The following is an 18,615-nucleotide window of genomic DNA, read 5'->3' as shown; positions in this document are numbered from 1 at the left end:
CCAACCCGGCCCAAGGAAAGTCTCCCATAGGGCTCAATGGCACTCTGCAGCTCCAACCCGGCCCAAGGAAAGTCTCCCATAGGGCTCAATGGCACTCTGCAGCTCCAACCCGGCCCAAGGAAAGTCTCCCATAGGGCTCAATGGCACTCTGCAGCTCTAACCCGGCCCAAGGAAAGTCTCCCATAGGGCTCAATGGCACTCTGCAGCTCTAACCCGGCCCAAGGAAAGTCTCCCATAGGGCTCAATGGCACCCTGCAGCTCCAACCCGGCCCAAGGAAAGTCTCCCATAGGGCTCAATGGCACTCTGCAGCTCCAACCCGGCCCAAGGAAAGCCTCCCATAGGGCTCAATGGCACTCTGCAGCTCCAACCCGGCCCAAGGAAAGTCTCCCATAGGGCTCAATGGCACTCTGCAGCTCCAACCCGGCCCAAGGAAAGTCTCCCATAGGGCTCAATGGCACTCTGCAGCTCCAACCCGGCCCAAGGAAAGCCTCCCATAGGGCTCAATGGCACTCTGCAGCTCCAACCCGGCCCAAGGAAAGTCTCCCATAGGGCTCAATGGCACTCTGCAGCTCCAACCCGGCCCAAGGAAAGTCTCCCATAGGGCTCAATGGCACTCTGCAGCTCCAACCCGGCCCAAGGAAAGTCTCCCATAGGGCTCAATGGCACTCTGCAGCTCCAACCCGGCCCAAGGAAAGTCTCCCATAGGGCTCAATGGCACTCTGCAGCTCCAACCCGGCCCAAGGAAAGTCTCCCATAGGGCTCAATGGCACTCTGCAGCTCCAACCTGGCCCAAGGAAAGTCTCCCATAGGGCTCAATGGCACTCTGCAGCTCCAACCTGGCCCAAGGAAAGTCTCCCATAGGGCTCAATGGCACTCTGCAGCTCCAACCCGGCCCAAGGAAAGTCTCCCATAGGGCTCAATGGCACTCTGCAGCTCCAACCTGGCCCAAGGAAAGTCTCCCATAGGGCTCAATGGCACTCTGCAGCTCCAACCCGGCCCAAGGAAAGTCTCCCATAGGGCTCAATGGCACTCTGCAGCTCCAACCCGGCCCAAGAAAAGTCACGATACTGAAGCTTGAATGAATCTGAAACTTTCGTACTCGGCACGACGGCTACGAAAAAAGTCACGACAATTCACGCAAGTCGTAACGCTACGAAAAAGCCATAACGGCTACGAAAAAGTCGCGTCAATTTACGAAAAAAAAACGCAAAATACCGATCATTGCGAAAAAAAAACGCATTCGGACGCTTTTCGGACGTTCGTGGATTAGTAAATGTGCCCCTAAATGTCATTCTAAGCAACTTCCAATAAATATCATTACAAGATCTTACTGAGTTTAAAAATATTTGTAAATGTCATTGCCGTAACTGTCTTCTGTTCTCTTCACTGCCGTTCTTACTCTTGAAACTAGCAGGAACCAGCTCATTCACCTATGAAAAAGTATAGAAAGGCATTGTGGGAACTGGAGTCTTTGGCATCAACATTGTTTCATTGAATCAGAGCCCGCAGAATGGAAAGGGCACAAAATACTCTCCCAGTCTATACCCTCTTTCTAGACTGGCTCTACAGAGACCCATTTCACCTCCTGGTCCATTAACATCTCTCTCTGCACCCCATGGCCTTCTGTGCTCCCCTCAAATGCTAAGTAGTGCTTGTTCTATCTGTGCCCCTTTCCCCCCCTAGGTTAGGGAGCAGTGCACTGCCCAGCCTGAATGGCCACTTCCCATGCACCAAGAGATCATTCTCCTTGAGAGAAGTCTGAGGAGGGCACAGTCTGTTTGTAGCAAATGGAGAATGCCCACCTTCTGCACATTATCATTATCATTTATATCAATATAGAGACAGCAAGTTATACGGCACTACTCATGGCACTCATGTTGAACAAGGGGTTGTACCGCAGGGCCAAGAGCCTTTCATGTATTTGCCTCGCTATACTGACCGCTCACCTTTGAGTGGCTATAGTTTCAGGGTTCCCTGGTGCCAACAGGCTCACTTGTGCATGATTTGAAGCCACGCGTAGGACTGACGCAACGCCACCAAATACATCTATGCAGAAGTGCAAGGAGCAGCTTTGGTACAAGTAGCTTTAATGAAGGCCATCAATTTGCCCAACAGCATCTTTCTAGATGAAAACACTTTTATTCCAAACACATGGCACGGACACTGGATCTCAGCTGAAATCTGTGCCATGTGTCCTGGATAGAGGGGATTTCAGAGCTGACTCTAAAGCTTGTCATCAATTTGCCCAATGACTGTGCCCATCTTTGTGGTTTTGGAAAGTAAATAAGCCCCAAGATGTTGCCATGGTGTCACTGATGTCATTTTTGCCACTAAAATTAGTTACAACCGACTGGATCTAAAAAAAATTGATTTTGGGCGTAAGATCTTCCTGTATTCAATCAAGGGGAGACACATCTGACACAGGGAGCCCATTGTATTTTCCACTGCTCCATGCCACAATAGGATCTATTAAGAAAAAGTGAGGAGACAGTCCTGTAAGAAATCGTGTATTTGGGTGCCATTATTTGTGATATATATAAATATATATATATGTGTGTGTTTGTGGCTCTATTGTGTTATACACTGAGTATGGGGGGAGCTCTACTGATTACTAAACTGATTCCTATAAGAGGAACCTGGGGGAGCAACCTGGGAAAAGAACCTGGGAGGAGCACCTGGGAACGGCATCAGAAGTGACCGGGCAGGATGTGAGACAGACCAGAGGAGGCCATGGCAAGGAATCAGACCACCATGTTCTTTGTTCATCGGTAGCTATAATGTAGATTTTGTCATTAATCTGTAAATGTAAATTATTTATATATATTGTTTTGTGTTAATTAATCTTTCATTGTAACAATCCATCGATTTGCTACTCAATATATTCATTTTAATATACACTTATTGGTGTGGGTTATTTGTCTGCTTCTCAAAAGAACCGGAACCCTAGTAAGAGGGGTGATTAATATTATTATTAATATTATATTATTATTATTATATATAGTCAAAATCTTACAGATGGCGAGCCAGGCAGGAGAGCAATGCATGGCATTTAATTCATATTTATAAGTGTATATTATTGTGTAGCAAACCAATCGATTGTTATGTTTTGTGTTGTTTTAGTCTTTGTTTTAAGTTTAAAAAAAAAAAAAAAATGGATGTCTTAGCTAAAAAGATTGCCAAGGTCACGTGCTCAGGGGAGATTGTTAAGTGTATGAAGGGATCTCCAGATCCATGGGCTAAGGCTCAGGTTTATGTGACCAGGGCAATACAGGAAAAATGTATGTCGAAGTCAAAAGGGAAAAGTGCATTGGTGTTTGCTGCCTGCTGGATAGCAGAACAGTATAAAACTCTAGCGATGCAGAAAGAGAATCTGGAGGGAAAGATTCTTTATTTGAATGATACGATAGATTCTCTAAAATTTTCTGTTGAAAATGCTGCTGCTATTTCCATTAGCAACCAGCAAACAATGGCAGAAAACCAGAAGGAGATTGCGCAGCTCCAACAGAGGCTGAGAGATGCAGAGGGCACCATTAAAAGTTTGGTTGCAACCTCAACCAGCAATGTAGGAGCTGATCATTCATCAGAGATTAAAGGGTTAAAAGCTCAGTTAAGAAGTCCTGTTGTATTAGCGGTTACCGGGCAGAGTAATACTAAGGGTAGAGATCTGTCTGCTAATGGTTTAAATGAAAGCAGTAGGAAATGTGAAACTGCAAGTGAAGGTAATGTGACTAGTTTAGAATGTACTAGTCATGCCAGGCCTTCTAAATTGATTTCTAATTGTGCAGAGTACAGGACTGATAAACTGAAAGACAACAGTCCAGGAAAACAGGTTTCTAACCCCCTGCAATCTAGAAAACAGCATAACAAGGAAAGGGTGTCGGCGATAAAGGTTTCTCTCCCTGCTAAACAGAATTGTAACAATTCAGTTAAAAAACACACAGAAAAGAAAGTGTTTAGGTGCTATGCGTGTTCAAAAGTTGGCCACATAGCCAGGTATTGTACCCTGAAAAACTATTATTGGGATAATAATAATTGGTACAATGAAAGAGAGAATTGGAATTCCTCTAGGTGGGGATTTCAAAAGAAAAGTAGGTATGGGAATACATGGGTCCCATATCAGGTTCTTACAACTCAGAGAGAAAGGCTGAGTGCAGAGAACTCCTATCTCCAAAATGCATGGGAAGCATTTAAAAAAGAGTTGGAAAGTATCAAATTAGAACTTTCTCAAATTAAAGGAAGAAGGGCTAATGAGAATAGAGGGAAACACAATGTGAATATGCCCTAACTTTTTCCCTTCACCAAGTTTATGTTTTACAGGATAAAGAAGGATTCAGGATTATGTAAAGGAGAATTCCGTGCCTTACCTTGTCCTGTGGAAAAAAGTTATAGAGGACCTTATTTATTTGTTTTTTTTCCTTTTTACACAGAAGGAGAAGCCTCTAAATTGGTTTGGTACAGTCAGGTTATACAAATTCAAAAACATTTTTGGTTTTTAATAGTTAGAATGACCTGCACTGTGAGGGAGTAAAATGGCTGCTGCTTTAGTTTAGTAGGAGAGTAAAAAGCACTGAGGCACAATTTGAATTTTATTTTTGATATGATTTGCCTGAGTCAGATTTTGTTTTTTTTACTCTTTGTATTAGCAGCAACACGTTTGTGACATTTTTACATAGACTGCATGCTGCTTGATAACTTCAATATATGTTATGTGTTTCTGTATCAAAGCAGTATTCAGTCTATAGTTTTTTTTTTTCTCTCCAAAGTTTGTCTTTTGTTGTTTGTATTGTTGTTTGTATTGTGTGTGTAAAGTCTTCAAGGTGGGGTGTTTTAAAATCAATTCACTCTACAAGTCTGCATTAGAGTTACCAGTCCAGTCTGTTCTATGCATTTCTAGTTACAGCAAATGATGTTTATGGTCTGTACCTGTCCAAAACAGCTAAAACAATGATGTTCCTTACAATTGTCTTGCTCTATTCTAGATGATCAGGCATGAAACTGAGGTGGAAATACTGAGACAAAGATGACAAACAACTCACTAGTGATTTGGCTAAGATAGTGCTGCACACTTTAGTGTAGTTTATCTTTTTAATTTCCTTAAGCCAGTATTGGTTATGGTCACACCTATCCCTGAATTGAGGTGCTAATCCAGCTATGCTGATTAATAAATGTGCCACAGAGTTTCTCACCCTACCCCACAATAATAAAGGATTTTCCCTGTGTGGTCTCATTCATATGGTAACCGTGGTAAGCAAAATGTGTTGGGTGTTGCAAACACCAAAGTTTAATGGCCATGGGTTACTGCAGAGGCCTAAAATGGGATCCAGCCCAGACATGGGTGGAGCAGTGTCACGTGGGTAAGTGGTGTGTACAGCGCACAGACAATACAGCAAAGTAAGCTGGAAACAAAGCCTCTAAAAGTGTGTGAGATTTTCTAACTGGCAGAAGGGTTCAAATTATGAGTATAAACTGTGAGTGTTTTTATAGTTAGGTTAAATATTACCTCACAGTACCCTAAAACTTAAGCATGTGTGAGTGTTATATAATTTGGGTCTCAGTAATCCTTTCACTTTCAGCACAAATACATATTATTCATTAATGGGTATCCCTGAATGTTATACCTTTTTGTATTTAGAGGGCTCTTTCCTTGTGAAGTCCTTCGCCCTCTAGGTGGGGATTTGTAAGAAATCGTGTATTTGGGTGCCATTATTTGTGATATATATAAATATATATATATGTGTGTGTTTGTGGCTCTATTGTGTTATACACTGAGTATGGGGGGAGCTCTACTGATTACTAAACTGATTACTATAAACCAGTTGTTCAAGTAAATCTCCATATCAAAGGGTTTTTCTGTGGATGGTGGGACAGTACGTCTGCGAGAAGCCATAAAACTCAACAGTTACTGAACAAGGGGCAAGGTGTGGTTTTTATCAACCCCCATCTGATCAGTTGGTATGTGGGGGGCAGTGGCTGAAAGGTGCATAAATGTGGGCTGGACAGTGGTCAAGGGAGAACCGGGGGAGAGGAACCTGGGGGAGCAACCTGGGAAAAGAACCTGGGAGGAGCACCTGGGAACGGCATCAGAAGTGACCGGGCAGGATGTGAGACAGACCAGAGAGGAGGCCATGGCAAGGAATCAGACCACCATGTTCTTTGTTCATCGGTAGCTATAATGTAGATTTTGTCATTAATCTGTAAATGTAAATTATTTATATATATTGTTTTGTGTTAATTAATCTTTCATTGTAACAATCCATCGATTTGCTACTCAATATATTCATTATAATTTACACTTATTGGTGTGGGTTATTTGTCTGCTTCTCAAAAGAACCGGAACCCTAGTAAGAGGGGTGATTAATATTATTATTAATATTATATTATTATTATTATATATAGTCAAAATCTTACAGCCCCAAGTATAGTCTATGGGGCTGATTTACTAATCCACGAATCCGAATCCCGAATGGGAAAAAAATCAGATTCGAAACGAACATTTTGCGATTTTTCGTAAATTGTCGCGACTTTTTCGTAGCCATTACGACTTGCTTGTAAATTGTCGCTGCTTTTTCGTAGCCATTACGACTTGCTCGTAAATTGTCGCGACTTTTTCATAGCCATTACGACTTGCTCATATATTGTCACAACTTTTTCGTACTGAGCGCTTGTAAATGGCGGGCAAACCTTTGCGACTTTGCATGATTTTGGAAGCCTCCCATAGGACTCAATGGCACTCTGCAGCTCCAACCCGGCCCAAGGAAAGTCTCCCATAGGGCTCAATGGCACTCTGCAGCTCCAACCCGGCCCAAGGAAAGTCTCCCATAGGGCTCAATGGCACTCTGCAGCTCCAACCCGGCCCAAGGAAAGTCTCCCATAGGGCTCAATGGCACTCTGCAGCTCCAACCCGGCCCAAGGAAAGTCTCCCATAGGACTCAATGGCACTCTGCAGCTCCAACCCGGCCCAAGGAAAGTCTCCCATAGGGCTCAATGGCACTCTGCAGCTCCAACCTGGCCCAAGGAAAGTCTCCCATAGGGCTCAATGGCACTCTGCAGCTCCAACCCGGCCCAAGGAAAGTCTCCCATAGGGCTCAATGGCACTCTGCAGCTCCAACCCGGCCCAAGGAAAGTCTCCCATAGGGCTCAATGGCACTCTGCAGCTCCAACCTGGCCCAAGGAAAGTCTCCCATAGGGCTCAATGGCACTCTGCAGCTCCAACCCGGCCCAAGGAAAGTCTCCCATAGGGCTTAATGGCACTCTGCAGCTCCAACCCGGCCCAAGGAAAGTCTCCCATAGGGCTCAATGGCACTCTGCAGCTCCAACCCGGCCCAAGGAAAGTCTCCCATAGGGCTCAATGGCACTCTGCAGCTCCAACCTGGCCCAAGGAAAGTCTCCCATAGGGCTCAATGGCACTCTGCAGCTCCAACCTGGCCCAAGGAAAGTCTCCCATAGGGCTCAATGGCACTCTGCAGCTCCAACCTGGCCCAAGGAAAGTCTCCCATAGGGCTCAATGGCACTCTGCAGCTCCAACCTGGCCCAAGGAAAGTCTCCCATAGGACTCAATGGCACTCTGCAGCTCCAACCTGGCCCAAGGAAAGTCTCCCATAGGGCTCAATGGCACTCTGCAGCTCCAACCTGGCCCAAGGAAAGTCTCCCATAGGGCTCAATGGCACTCTGCAGCTCCAACCTGGCCCAAGGAAAGTCTCCCATAGGGCTCAATGGCACTCTGCAGCTCCAACCTGGCCCAAGGAAAGTCTCCCATAGGGCTCAATGGCACTCTGCAGCTCCAACCTGGCCCAAGGAAAGTCTCCCATAGGGCTCAATGGCACTCTGCAGCTCCAACCTGGCCCAAGGAAAGTCTCCCATAGGGCTCAATGGCACTCTGCAGCTCCAACCCGGCCCAAGGAAAGTCTCCCATAGGGCTCAATGGCACTCTGCAGCTCCAACCTGGCCCAAGAGAAGTCACCATACTGAAGCTTGAATGAATTCGAAACTTTCGTACTACAATTTACGAGCAAATAGTAATGGCTACGAAAAAGTCGCGACAATTTACGAAAAAATCGCAAAATACTGATTCGGACGCTTTTCGGACGTTCGTGGATTAGTAAATGTGCCCCTATGTAATTGACTGCGCGAAGCAGGCAAATATTCAAGTTATACTGCTAACTGGTCCATTTCTATGAACTCTCCAACAGTGTCACAGTGATGACCAAGTAGGCCAAATGGTGTCACCTGGGCTGGTGCATAGGGTAGCCACCTTTTTTCGCTGACAATACTGGAATTTGGGTTGGTTTGGACAATGACATGACCTTGGAGCGAGGTGATCACATAATAGGGAGGGGAATGGGTGGATGGGGTGTGGAAATGGGCAGGCTGGGCAGAGATATGGGTAGGGCAGTGGCTTATAAGGGGTGACCAGCAGCGGAGCAGTGTCAGGGAAGGGAGGGATTTATATGTACCATTGCCGCCCTTACAAATAAACAGAGATGTCAACCTGACAGCTATTGCACCCCGGGATAATGCAAAAATTTTCCCCAATACCCAGTAGTGACATCAGGTGCATTTGTGATGTCATGTGCAAAATTGCAGCTGAAGCCAAAAAATCTACCCAGGCATGCACAAATGCATGAAATGATGAAATGCTACGGTGTCTATTGGCAACCCCCATGCTAAGAGAGAACTTGACTTGCCTTGTTCTTTAAAAACATGAATTTTACTGCCAGTGGAGTAACTTTACAGAATTGCCCTCCCCTGGCAGTGGATGTTAGGGCAACGGAACAGGCAGAAGATGGAGTACCAGACAGCAGACCCGTTGTGGCAATATTAACCCTTACTACAGTATATAAGTTACCTTGTTACAATAACAATGGACACCTTTGTATATGGCACCCAGTGTGGCAGGGTAGGTCCCCCATCTCACACAGACCAACTGCAATTTTTGTTCAGTTGATAAAAATATTAGGGATGCAGCGAATTCAGGATTCAGTTCGGTATTCGGCCGGGATTCAGTCTTTATCAGCAGGATTAGGATTCAGCCGAATCCGTGGTCCTGGCCAAACCAAATCCTAATTGGCATATAGGGTTAAATGTTAGCGTGTGAACACGGAAGTGCGCGCACGGCAACATTTGTCTGTCCCTTCCGTATCCTAATTACCATATACTAATTAGGATTCAGATTCGGTTCGGCTTCAGCCAAATCTCTTACAATGGATTCGGGGGTTCGGCTGAACCCGAAAAACTGGGTTCGGTGCATCCCTAAAAAATATACCTTATGTCAATTATCAAGAATAAAACAAAATAACAACAGAGGTAGGAAGCTCAGCATTTACCCCAGAAAAAGTGCCAACTTTAATAACTGAGTATATTCACTTTGGAAAAAACTAAATAAGTGAAAAGGAAATTCAAGTGCTTTGTTTTGCACACGTACAAGATTGCTATAAGGAAACACAGGCACAGTATAGAACAAATGCTGCTACTGTACATAAAAAAAAAGGCTAAGGCCAACCCAGGGGCCCCAGCGAGGGGGTTTGTAACAGTAAGTGACTGTGTAACAGAAGCGCAGTCGGTGCACCTTGGTCCTAACTCTGACCTGGTGTAAGGGCTAAGCTCCCAGCACTGGGGCAAATCTGCAGCTTTGAGTTTGGGCTGTTTCTGAAAGGGATTTACAGCAAGAAAAACAAAAGGGAAACCCTCCTGCCCCCTCCCTTTCCTGTATAAAAGCTGCACAGGGAGCAGAAGGTGGTAAACAAGTGTGAGAGCAGCAGAGAGAGAGACTGATCATGGCCAAAGAGCTAAAGGTACAGAGTCCTCCCCAAGCCCTAAAGGCTGGCCATCTTCCTGCAGGTAGGTACCAGGGCCCACTCACAAAGTTCTTTTTGTTGTTGATGCTAAAGGGGAAAAGCCCAGGGCAGTAATTCCCAGCACAAAGCAATTTGCATGCAGTGAGAAGAAGCTGCCATAAAGGTAAGTGCACTAAATAATCACTCAGTAACACCCACATACTGCAAGGCTGCTCAGTAGGGAAGGGGGTGCATCTGCCACTTCTACCAGCTACTGGGGCCCCTACAGTGTGTCTGTGGTTTGGGGGTTAAATGGGGGAGGGTTGTATTTAATCAAAGTGCTGTTAATTACCAGCAGGTTCTCATGTTTTTGGGCTCAAGTCTGTGTGTGCGTGATATTGCAGGCTTTTCGTTAAACAGATTTATTGTTAACAGATTTTTATTTTTGTTTACTGGGGGCATGTGCTTTCATGCTGTTGTGAGTAATTACACAGAGCAGCCTGCCCTATCTGTGACACTGCTTGTTGTTGTTGTTCACTTTCAGAACACTTGAGTCTGCAGCACAAATCAGTGGTGCTTTCTTGGTATAGCCACCCACAGGTGGGAAGTGGTACTGCAAGCTGACACTTCTACTAACCGTCTGAGATTTTTTTTTTTTTTTTTTCTATTTCATACTGTGAGGTCTCAGAAATGCCCCTTGGGTGGGCCCTATCAGGCTAACTTGACCATTTGGCCCTAGGGCAGCATCAATAAGTCAGTGCTGTCCCTGATCCGATTGGATAATCAAACCTCCCCGATCAACACCTGGGTGATTATTGGCCACAAATCAATCCGGTAGGCCCATTGGGCTTCCCCCTCGGTGCAGATAAGCTGCTGAATCAGCCTAAAGGACTCTACAGTTTTAACCTGCTCAAAGTTTGTGATAAGAGTTCACTGCAGAAAAAATCACCCACTTTCTATTCCATCCTATGGGATTTTTAGAAGTGTATTTATCAAACTTTCACCTATTTGATAAATATACTTCTAAAAATCCCATATAAATAATTGGAAAGTGGGTGAATTTTTTCTGTGGTGAACTTTAATCTTGCATTTTCATAAGTCTGCCCCATAGTGTATTGCAGGGTTTCATCACTACTTTTATTTATTTATTTTTTTTCATGGACACATCTTAAGCTGGGTATACAGTGCAAGGGTGAAGACACACGGGGTGATTAGTTGCCGCGACTTTTAATTATGACCGACTTTTCGCCCATAGACTATAATGGCCGACACAGCGACTAATTGCTGCACGTTTTCAAAAAGCCACGGCGACTAATCGCCCTGTGTGTCTTCGCCCTAAGGGCTCTGGCACACGAGGAGATTTGTAGCCGGCGATTTTTAAAAGAGCGATTTGGCGACAAGACGCCAGTGCTAAATCAATGGAAATCGCCAGCGTCAAAACAAACGAGGCTACTTCAAATCGCCTGTTTCAAATCGCACACAGTCCCTTTTCTGAGCGACTTGAGTAAACATGAGGGGGGGTTAACTGTTGAGTGTACCATGGGTAGCAGATCGCCTGTAGCTCAACTCGCATGAAATTTCTTCGTGGGTATTGTCGTGGCGACTTGTCGCCAAAGCGCCAGGGGGAAAAAATGCAGGCGACAAATCTCCTTGTGTGCCAGAGCCCTAAAACTTTGTTTGGCAAGGCCATAGGATAAGCATACCTTTACTTGATTTAGATTTAGCCATCAACAATCTGGCCCAAATGAGGATGATCCTATTGTTTGGCCCCTGGACCAACAACAAGATCTTAATGGAAGAGCCGGTAAATGTACCAATGTGGTCTGATGGGATTTTTAGATCAGCCCAGCAGATATCTGGCTAATTTAGGGTAAGATGTTGGTAAGGAAGGCTATCGGGAAGGCTCCATATACAGCCATTAAGCAGTCTGGAGTGGTCAAGTCACCAGTCTTTGTATTGGGCCAATGCAGAACCCCAGACTGACAGACACAGGCGTTTCACATAAATACCCTGAGAGGAGACGCTTGGGATTTTGGCTCACACCCTGCAGATTGAAGACTCTAAGCTGAATAAGAGGCTACAGTTGGCTGTGCTTCTAATTACCCATCTGTCACTAACATTTCATCACTTTGCTGCGTCCCATTCACATGCAGTCGGAGAAGGGAATACAGTCTGGCACCTCGCTTTGTCAGCGCTCCGGGTGGGATTCTTACGGCATGTAACTGAGTGGCACCCGAACAGACACTTGTCTAACCAACCATGATTATAAAACCTTGATAACGTGTACTTTGTCACTCCTCTCCCAATAATGGACACAATTACTTTTAAAGGGTAACTATCTCGGTAAAAACCAAGACTTTATAAATAATGGGGAAAGTTTGATTACATAGTATTTCATTAGCTTGTTAGATATTGGGTACTTTAAATTGGCTGTTTTCACACAATGAAAATGAATCCCCCTCCTTATTGTATGATATTGGGAGAATAATGTTACCCTATTAGGGCACATTAGTGATATGACCATACAAATTTCCTCAGGAAGCTCAGATTAAAGCCAGTGATACATGTGTGAAGCGTTGGGCCAAATGTTTTCACCCCCCCCAAACCATTAAGATCAAATAAGGTTCCCATGCAGGACTATCTACAGACATTTATCATCCTCCTTACTGATCAGGTAGGTTTTGGTGAGGCCATCAATATGGACCAATTCATCAAAAGTACACTGCCAGGGTAAGGGCTGGCATACCTTGTGCTGGTTGAGGAAACACTGATCCCGCCTCCACAGGGCCACCATCAGACTTCTTCATTGATATAAAACATTACAGCACAATTTTGAACATCTCTATGTAGGAAATGTTACCGGTCTCCCAGCACCTTCATCAGTTTTAGGGACAAATGAAATATAGATGGTTCTAGACCAGGGGTCCCCAACCAGTGGCTCAGAAGCAACATGAACAGGTGTACTGCCAAACAGAGCCTCCTATAGGCTGCCAGTCCCCATAGGGGCAAAGTAATGGCCAATTCTCGCTCTTACTTGGCCCTGCAGAAACACTCTTATGCTCGTGTTGCTACCCAACTCCTTTTACACTTCCCTGCAGGAACTCATGATCGCTTTACTTGTTTATACACAAATGATGCATGCATAACTAGATGAACATACAGCTGTGTTTATAGGTGCATCACCAGCCTTGAGATGTGGTAACCAGTCATGCAACTCCTATGACTTTACAGCTATAAATAGTATATTTCACTTCTGAAGGTAATCTGAACCAGTCTAGAAAATCACTGTTAAGCTTTGCCAAACAGCTGAAACAGGGTGGAAAACTGACTGGTGCGGTTAGATGTACCCGGTTACATGGTCATGATGGTGGCCAAACAAGCACCTTTGCTCAATTTGGGCAAAATCTGTCCTGATTATTTGGCCCTAACCATCATTATATCATAGCAGAGGCCTATAAGGAGAGATCACATCAATGTGGTCCTTGTTTCGCAGTATTTTCTCACCTGCTTGAACAATACCTGAGCACAAATCAGGGAGAGCCTATGTACAATAAGCTGCCTCCTTAGTCTGAAGCTGCCTTCCTACAATTTGCCATTGTGACTGATTCCCAAAAGAACAGCTGCTGTACCCTTGCTCTAAATCCTATAGAGTGTTTGTGTAATTGTTTTTTGTATAATCCCTTATAGTGAAAGCTGGCGGAATGAGGGTTTCCAAAAAGCAAGGCAATGAAGAAAATACTGCACCTGAGAAAAATGCAAAGAAAACCTTGCAGGAAAAACCAAGGTTGGGTATATTCTGTGGCGTTTTTTGTTACCCTGGGCCTCTAATGCTAACGGGAATGCAATTGTAGAAATATTTACAGAACTGGCCAAGGCAGTGAGGTAATACTGAAACCAAATACTGGAGGTTCTGTGTTTACATGAGATTTGTAGTTGCTAAGCGCCTCCAGTATATACTGCTCAGTAACCAGCTAGTTTCTACTATTCGGTTCTACATTATTCCCTAACATAACATACACCTGATTGTTTGCTATATTAATAAATGGGCAAAAGATGCATTTGCCCAGGGCCCACCAGGACGGGGAGCCCAATTTTTGTCTGCAATAACTTGAATAAATCCGTCCCCATATCTGCAAGAGCTGGGAAACATAATATTTTCCTATATTTCCTAATGTTTAATTACAAGAAAGGTTCCTATAGGTATCTTTTCAGGCCCAGACTGGCAATCTGTAGGTTCTGGCAAATGCCAGAGGGGCTGATGTAAGATGCCATAGACAGTCACTATTTATTGGGTTTGTGGGGGGCTGTTTGGGCCTCTTGTACGTGACATGCCTAGACTTGTATTGCATCCCAGTTCAGGGCTGGATCAGACTGGTACCAGTATGGGATCCATTATCTGGGAACCTGTTATCCAGAAAGCTTGTATTACATGACGGCCACCTCCTATAGACTCCATTTTAAGCAAATAATTCCGATTTTTAAATATAAAAATAAATATGAGCATTCTGGATGGGTCCTGTAGAGGTATGGGATCTCCCATTCAACCTTAGAACTAGCAAAACTTTACATGAATATACAGCTACTCCTAAATATCTATAAATTTTAAAACTTTAGATACTTCAGATACTTTAAATACTTTAGTGATATATTAAAGAGATTATTTTCAGCCAGTAGGTTTGTTTTTATTCTCAGGAATTTGCTAGCTTGGTTAAGATCAAGTGGTTTTGCTGCAAAGGTTTCAGACATCGCTGAAAGCAAATTGGCTGCTTTCATCATGGTGACAACTGTACCACTTGTTCCCTTCCTCATCTGCAGCCTTTACTCATTGCAATGAAAGGGAAACTCTGCCTATAGTGCTGTCAGGCAGGGATCATTCAGGAATGCCTAAGTGAGTGCCATAAAAGTGGAACCAATAATGAATGCATCTGGGCAGCCCCCTATCATATCCAAGGATCCCATGTCAAAGCTTTGTTACATAGATTTATTCTAAGTGGAAATACAAGGCAGTCTGTAATCTTTAGTACACTGATTTTTATTCTATTCTTTTAGCTCTGTTCTTAACATGACGAAGATGCAAGCAATGAACATTTTGGCTGGAGAGCTAGAGAAGGTATGTACTGGCTGTGTCTATTTTGGCATTCATTCATTACCGTTTCCTTGAAAATATCAGGGCCATGTCTAATAAATACATGTTGCAGGGCAGCACTGATTGACTTTAAATTAAACTGCAGTTCAACCCTGGCAGCTGGATCTGCATGAACCTGAATTTTCAAGTGTTCTGGCCTCCCTATTAAAAATAGCATATATATATATATATATATAATTTAAACTATTATATCATATATTTTATGCTTCACTATTTGGTGAAAGTAATGACGGCTGTTATGACATTGTTAAACTAGATAAGGGTTCCAGCAGATCTTTAAGGCCATATTTATTCATTCAGCTCTATAGACTACTGCTGTGGCCATTTGGCGATACAATATTTTGTTCTGGCATTAGGCAATCTATGAAAAATCCTGTATCTTAGTAATGAGTTTTTGGTAAAGTCAGGATGAAGACTTCTGCTTATTACTGTTCTTTCTACGCTGCAGCTCAGCCATGACTTTCCCGGAGAAGCCGCGCAGATTGCGCACAAAAAACCACGACCTACTGTCGAGAAGATCATTCTGCCAAAAAGGCTGTACATTATTCAGCAGCCTCGCAGATGTTAGACTGCATGTACTCTGGTGTCATGTACATAAGTTAAAAAAGTCACTTTTCCCAGAATAATCATTGTTTTGTACCAGTTTTGATAAAGCACTTTGCATTAAAAGCTTTTGTCTTGTGTGTTTGTTGGTGCACATACTTACATGGCTGCTCTCACTATAGAGTGAAAGGGAATGTAGACTTGGCTTATTATAGGCACAGCATTTCCTGCATATTTGCTTTCAATGTGTGATAGCCAAGACTGACACTTTAAAAAAAAATAAAAAAAATATTCTTTAAGTCTGTTTAGTAGAGTGCTTATAAGTGTTAAATTGCAAAATGGAGTGCAGAGCAACAGGTGCTCCAGGAATACAGCACTGTATTAAGGAAAGGCAGAGAAAGGGTGGCACATAGGCGTCTGATAACTTGTGCGTCACTAGCAAGGCAGGGCACGCCACAACAGAGGCCTGTATTTATGTTAAGGAGAGGGTGCCTTGTGCCCAGCGCAGCTAGACTCTGCATGTAATGTTGGATTTCCAGTTTGGAAATAGGTGCGGAGCATAGCCAGGCCCTGGGGACAAGTGCTTTTTTAAATTTTGCACTAAGGGTTTACTTTTTAAGTCACTCAGATTCTCTCAAAAGTAAATTTAAAGAATAATTTATTGCAATAACATATCCAGTATGAGATTTAGCCTTACGTCTCCTGCTATTAGTGCCCCAAGCCATTGGCTTAGCATGAAATGCGTACCTGTACCTGATCTGTTATTGAATAATGGATTCTTTATTAAACACCTGTTAGATGTAGATCTGTGAGTGCCTGCTCTGTATTATTTTTAGTATGGATAACCCTCAATCTGTAGGTCTGGGGCATTTAACAGATAAACCCCAATCTTGTGCTGGTGAGCTTCAACTTTCTGGCCTCTACACATAGGCTACGCTCGGATGTGGCTGTTTCTTGGGCTGCATATAAATGCTGTGAATCAGCCTGTCCACTCATCTACAGGCATGTTGTCGGTCTCTAGACAGACTCACTGGGTCACAAAATGCATTCATTAGCATCTCTGTGCCAAAAGCTGCACCCAGGCTGACGTGAGCCTATAGGTGTGGTAACATCAGGGAGCAAAGGTGAGTGGACAGGCTGAGAAACCGTAACAGCTGGCTTTAAATTAAGATGTATACTTTACATGCTGTTCTAACAATCGCCTCCTCTACAGCAATTGTAAAGAAACTTAAAGGAAAACTAGACCCCTGAATGTAGGTCTCTAAAAAAAAAAAAACTAAAACATAAAACAGCTCACATGTAAAAGCCTGCTACATCTAAATAAACTATTCTTATAAATATTCTGAAGCAGAAAATTTTACCGAACGTTTACAGTGCATGCATGCCTGGAATTCACTGCTTGGTTTTACGAGATTTTGGAAAAATCGGGAGACTGGTGTTCGGGGATGGGAAACCAGGGGACAGCCACCGAAATAAAGTAACTCTCAAAAAAATAGGGGGGTGACAGCCCTGTGACTTGCAGTGCACATAAACAAGCCAAGGGCACGCGTACATACACTAGGCCACAAGCCGAGTTTTGCCTTTTACTTCCACGCTACTTCCTGTTATAAGGTGGCCATACACATTTAAATCTGCTGATTTGGTGACCTCGCGAAATGATAGACCTTCTCCTGATATGCCCAGGGCTATTTCAATCATTTGCCCATGGGGCATAGGCGCTGTTGGCCCAAGGACCACATCGATGAGCCAATGCACCCCGATCCGATGGATAAATCAAATCTGCCCAATTAGCACGTAGCCAATTTTTGGACAGATATCAATTGGGGTGCTCCTAAACATCAGTCTAAAGGACTGGAATCGGCAGCTTAAATCTGCTTGTGTATGTCTTTCCGGTGATCTCACAGATCCACTCACAAAATGGTGGCTCAGGGGGAAAAAACATATATAAGGGCAATATTTACTGATATGCATTTTGTTGAATGTGTACCTCCATAGAATGTTTGTAGATGAGTGTTGGCACATTATCTTTGATATATATATATATATATATATATATATATATATATATATATATATATCAATGTATATACTGTATAGTCTTTGATGTAGTGCACTCATAGAAAAAATGGCAAATGCTCGGGTGCTGCCTTCATTTTATTGGTAAAATAGCAAATAGACTCCAGGACTTCATATTGTAGTGAACCATATATATACATGTATATATATATATGTATATATTTCAGTTTGGTAAGATTCTTTAATAGACCTCTTAATATACTTAACTATCTGTTGGGTAAGTATTCATTCTGGGGGTATAGTTTTCCTTTAACTGAATTCTAATTAATGAGTAACTAACCAATAGTTTAACTAGATAGGCAGAATAACATGTAAAAAAATTGGGCATCACATTTGAGCCATGACCTTCCCTCTTAGTCATGTTGCTGTTTATTAAAGGTTAATATTTGTAAGAGGTAGGAGTTATGTGTCATTTTATGTTGGCAGAGAAGGAGATGGAGGCCAATTTACCTGCAGAAGCAAGGCTCTCGCCTGTGCCTAATGGATTGCTTCCCTCTAGATTCCCATTGTAACCCTGTTATTATTCCTTCTGCCCAATTGGGGGCTATTCTTTGGCTAAATGACAATGGTTGGTATGAATGTTACCACTAGAGGGCAGTCTCTAACCAGTTGGGAAAGGCTTGTTATATTACCAGCACATTGTATACATTTTATACCAGTTTTTCTGCTAAACTCTGCTTAACTCTAAGTTAAAAAAAATTGTTTAGAACCAGATATGCACCTTGTTTTAATCACTGTGTTATATTTGAGAAAGAAAGTTCAATTTATTTAGTTTACCAGTTGTAGTTATCCACAGGCTGAGAATCTGCCCTGTGTGGCATTAGCTGTATTGGCGTTGCTCATTATTTAGGGCCTTACTGGGCACTTTACACTGCTGTACTCGCAGGCTCTGCTTCCTCCATTTGGACAGCCATGTAAGCAATGATTTTCAATGTAGTGGGAATAATATTTATTATTTCAGATGTTTGGAGCTGAATTATTATGAAACGATGATGTCTTGCAAATAGGGTTTCCACCTGGCCATTAAAAATGATGCTTGATGCCAATGTATGGTGCATGCTGGGAGCAATACAATT

At 43.3% G+C, this 18,615-nt stretch overlaps 1 protein-coding gene across 1 annotated transcript; it reads left to right on the top strand.

The window, feature by feature from the left end:
- The first annotated feature begins 9,761 nt into the window (after nucleotides 1-9,761).
- Nucleotides 9,762-15,589, top strand: dapl1 (death associated protein like 1). Its single transcript, NM_001045587.1, is given in 4 exon segments — nucleotides 9,762-9,838; nucleotides 13,462-13,558; nucleotides 14,824-14,884; nucleotides 15,369-15,589. Coding segments are annotated over 4 exon segments (342 nt in total). The 5' UTR covers nucleotides 9,762-9,774; the 3' UTR covers nucleotides 15,489-15,589.
- Nucleotides 15,590-18,615: the final 3,026 nt, after the last annotated feature.

This window comes from Xenopus tropicalis, chromosome 9 (genome assembly GCF_000004195.4).
Source record: "Xenopus tropicalis strain Nigerian chromosome 9, UCB_Xtro_10.0, whole genome shotgun sequence".
NCBI lineage: Eukaryota > Metazoa > Chordata > Amphibia > Anura > Pipidae > Xenopus > Xenopus tropicalis.
The sequence above is the reverse complement of the archived record's forward strand: the minus strand, read 5'-3'. Positions and strand labels throughout refer to the sequence as shown.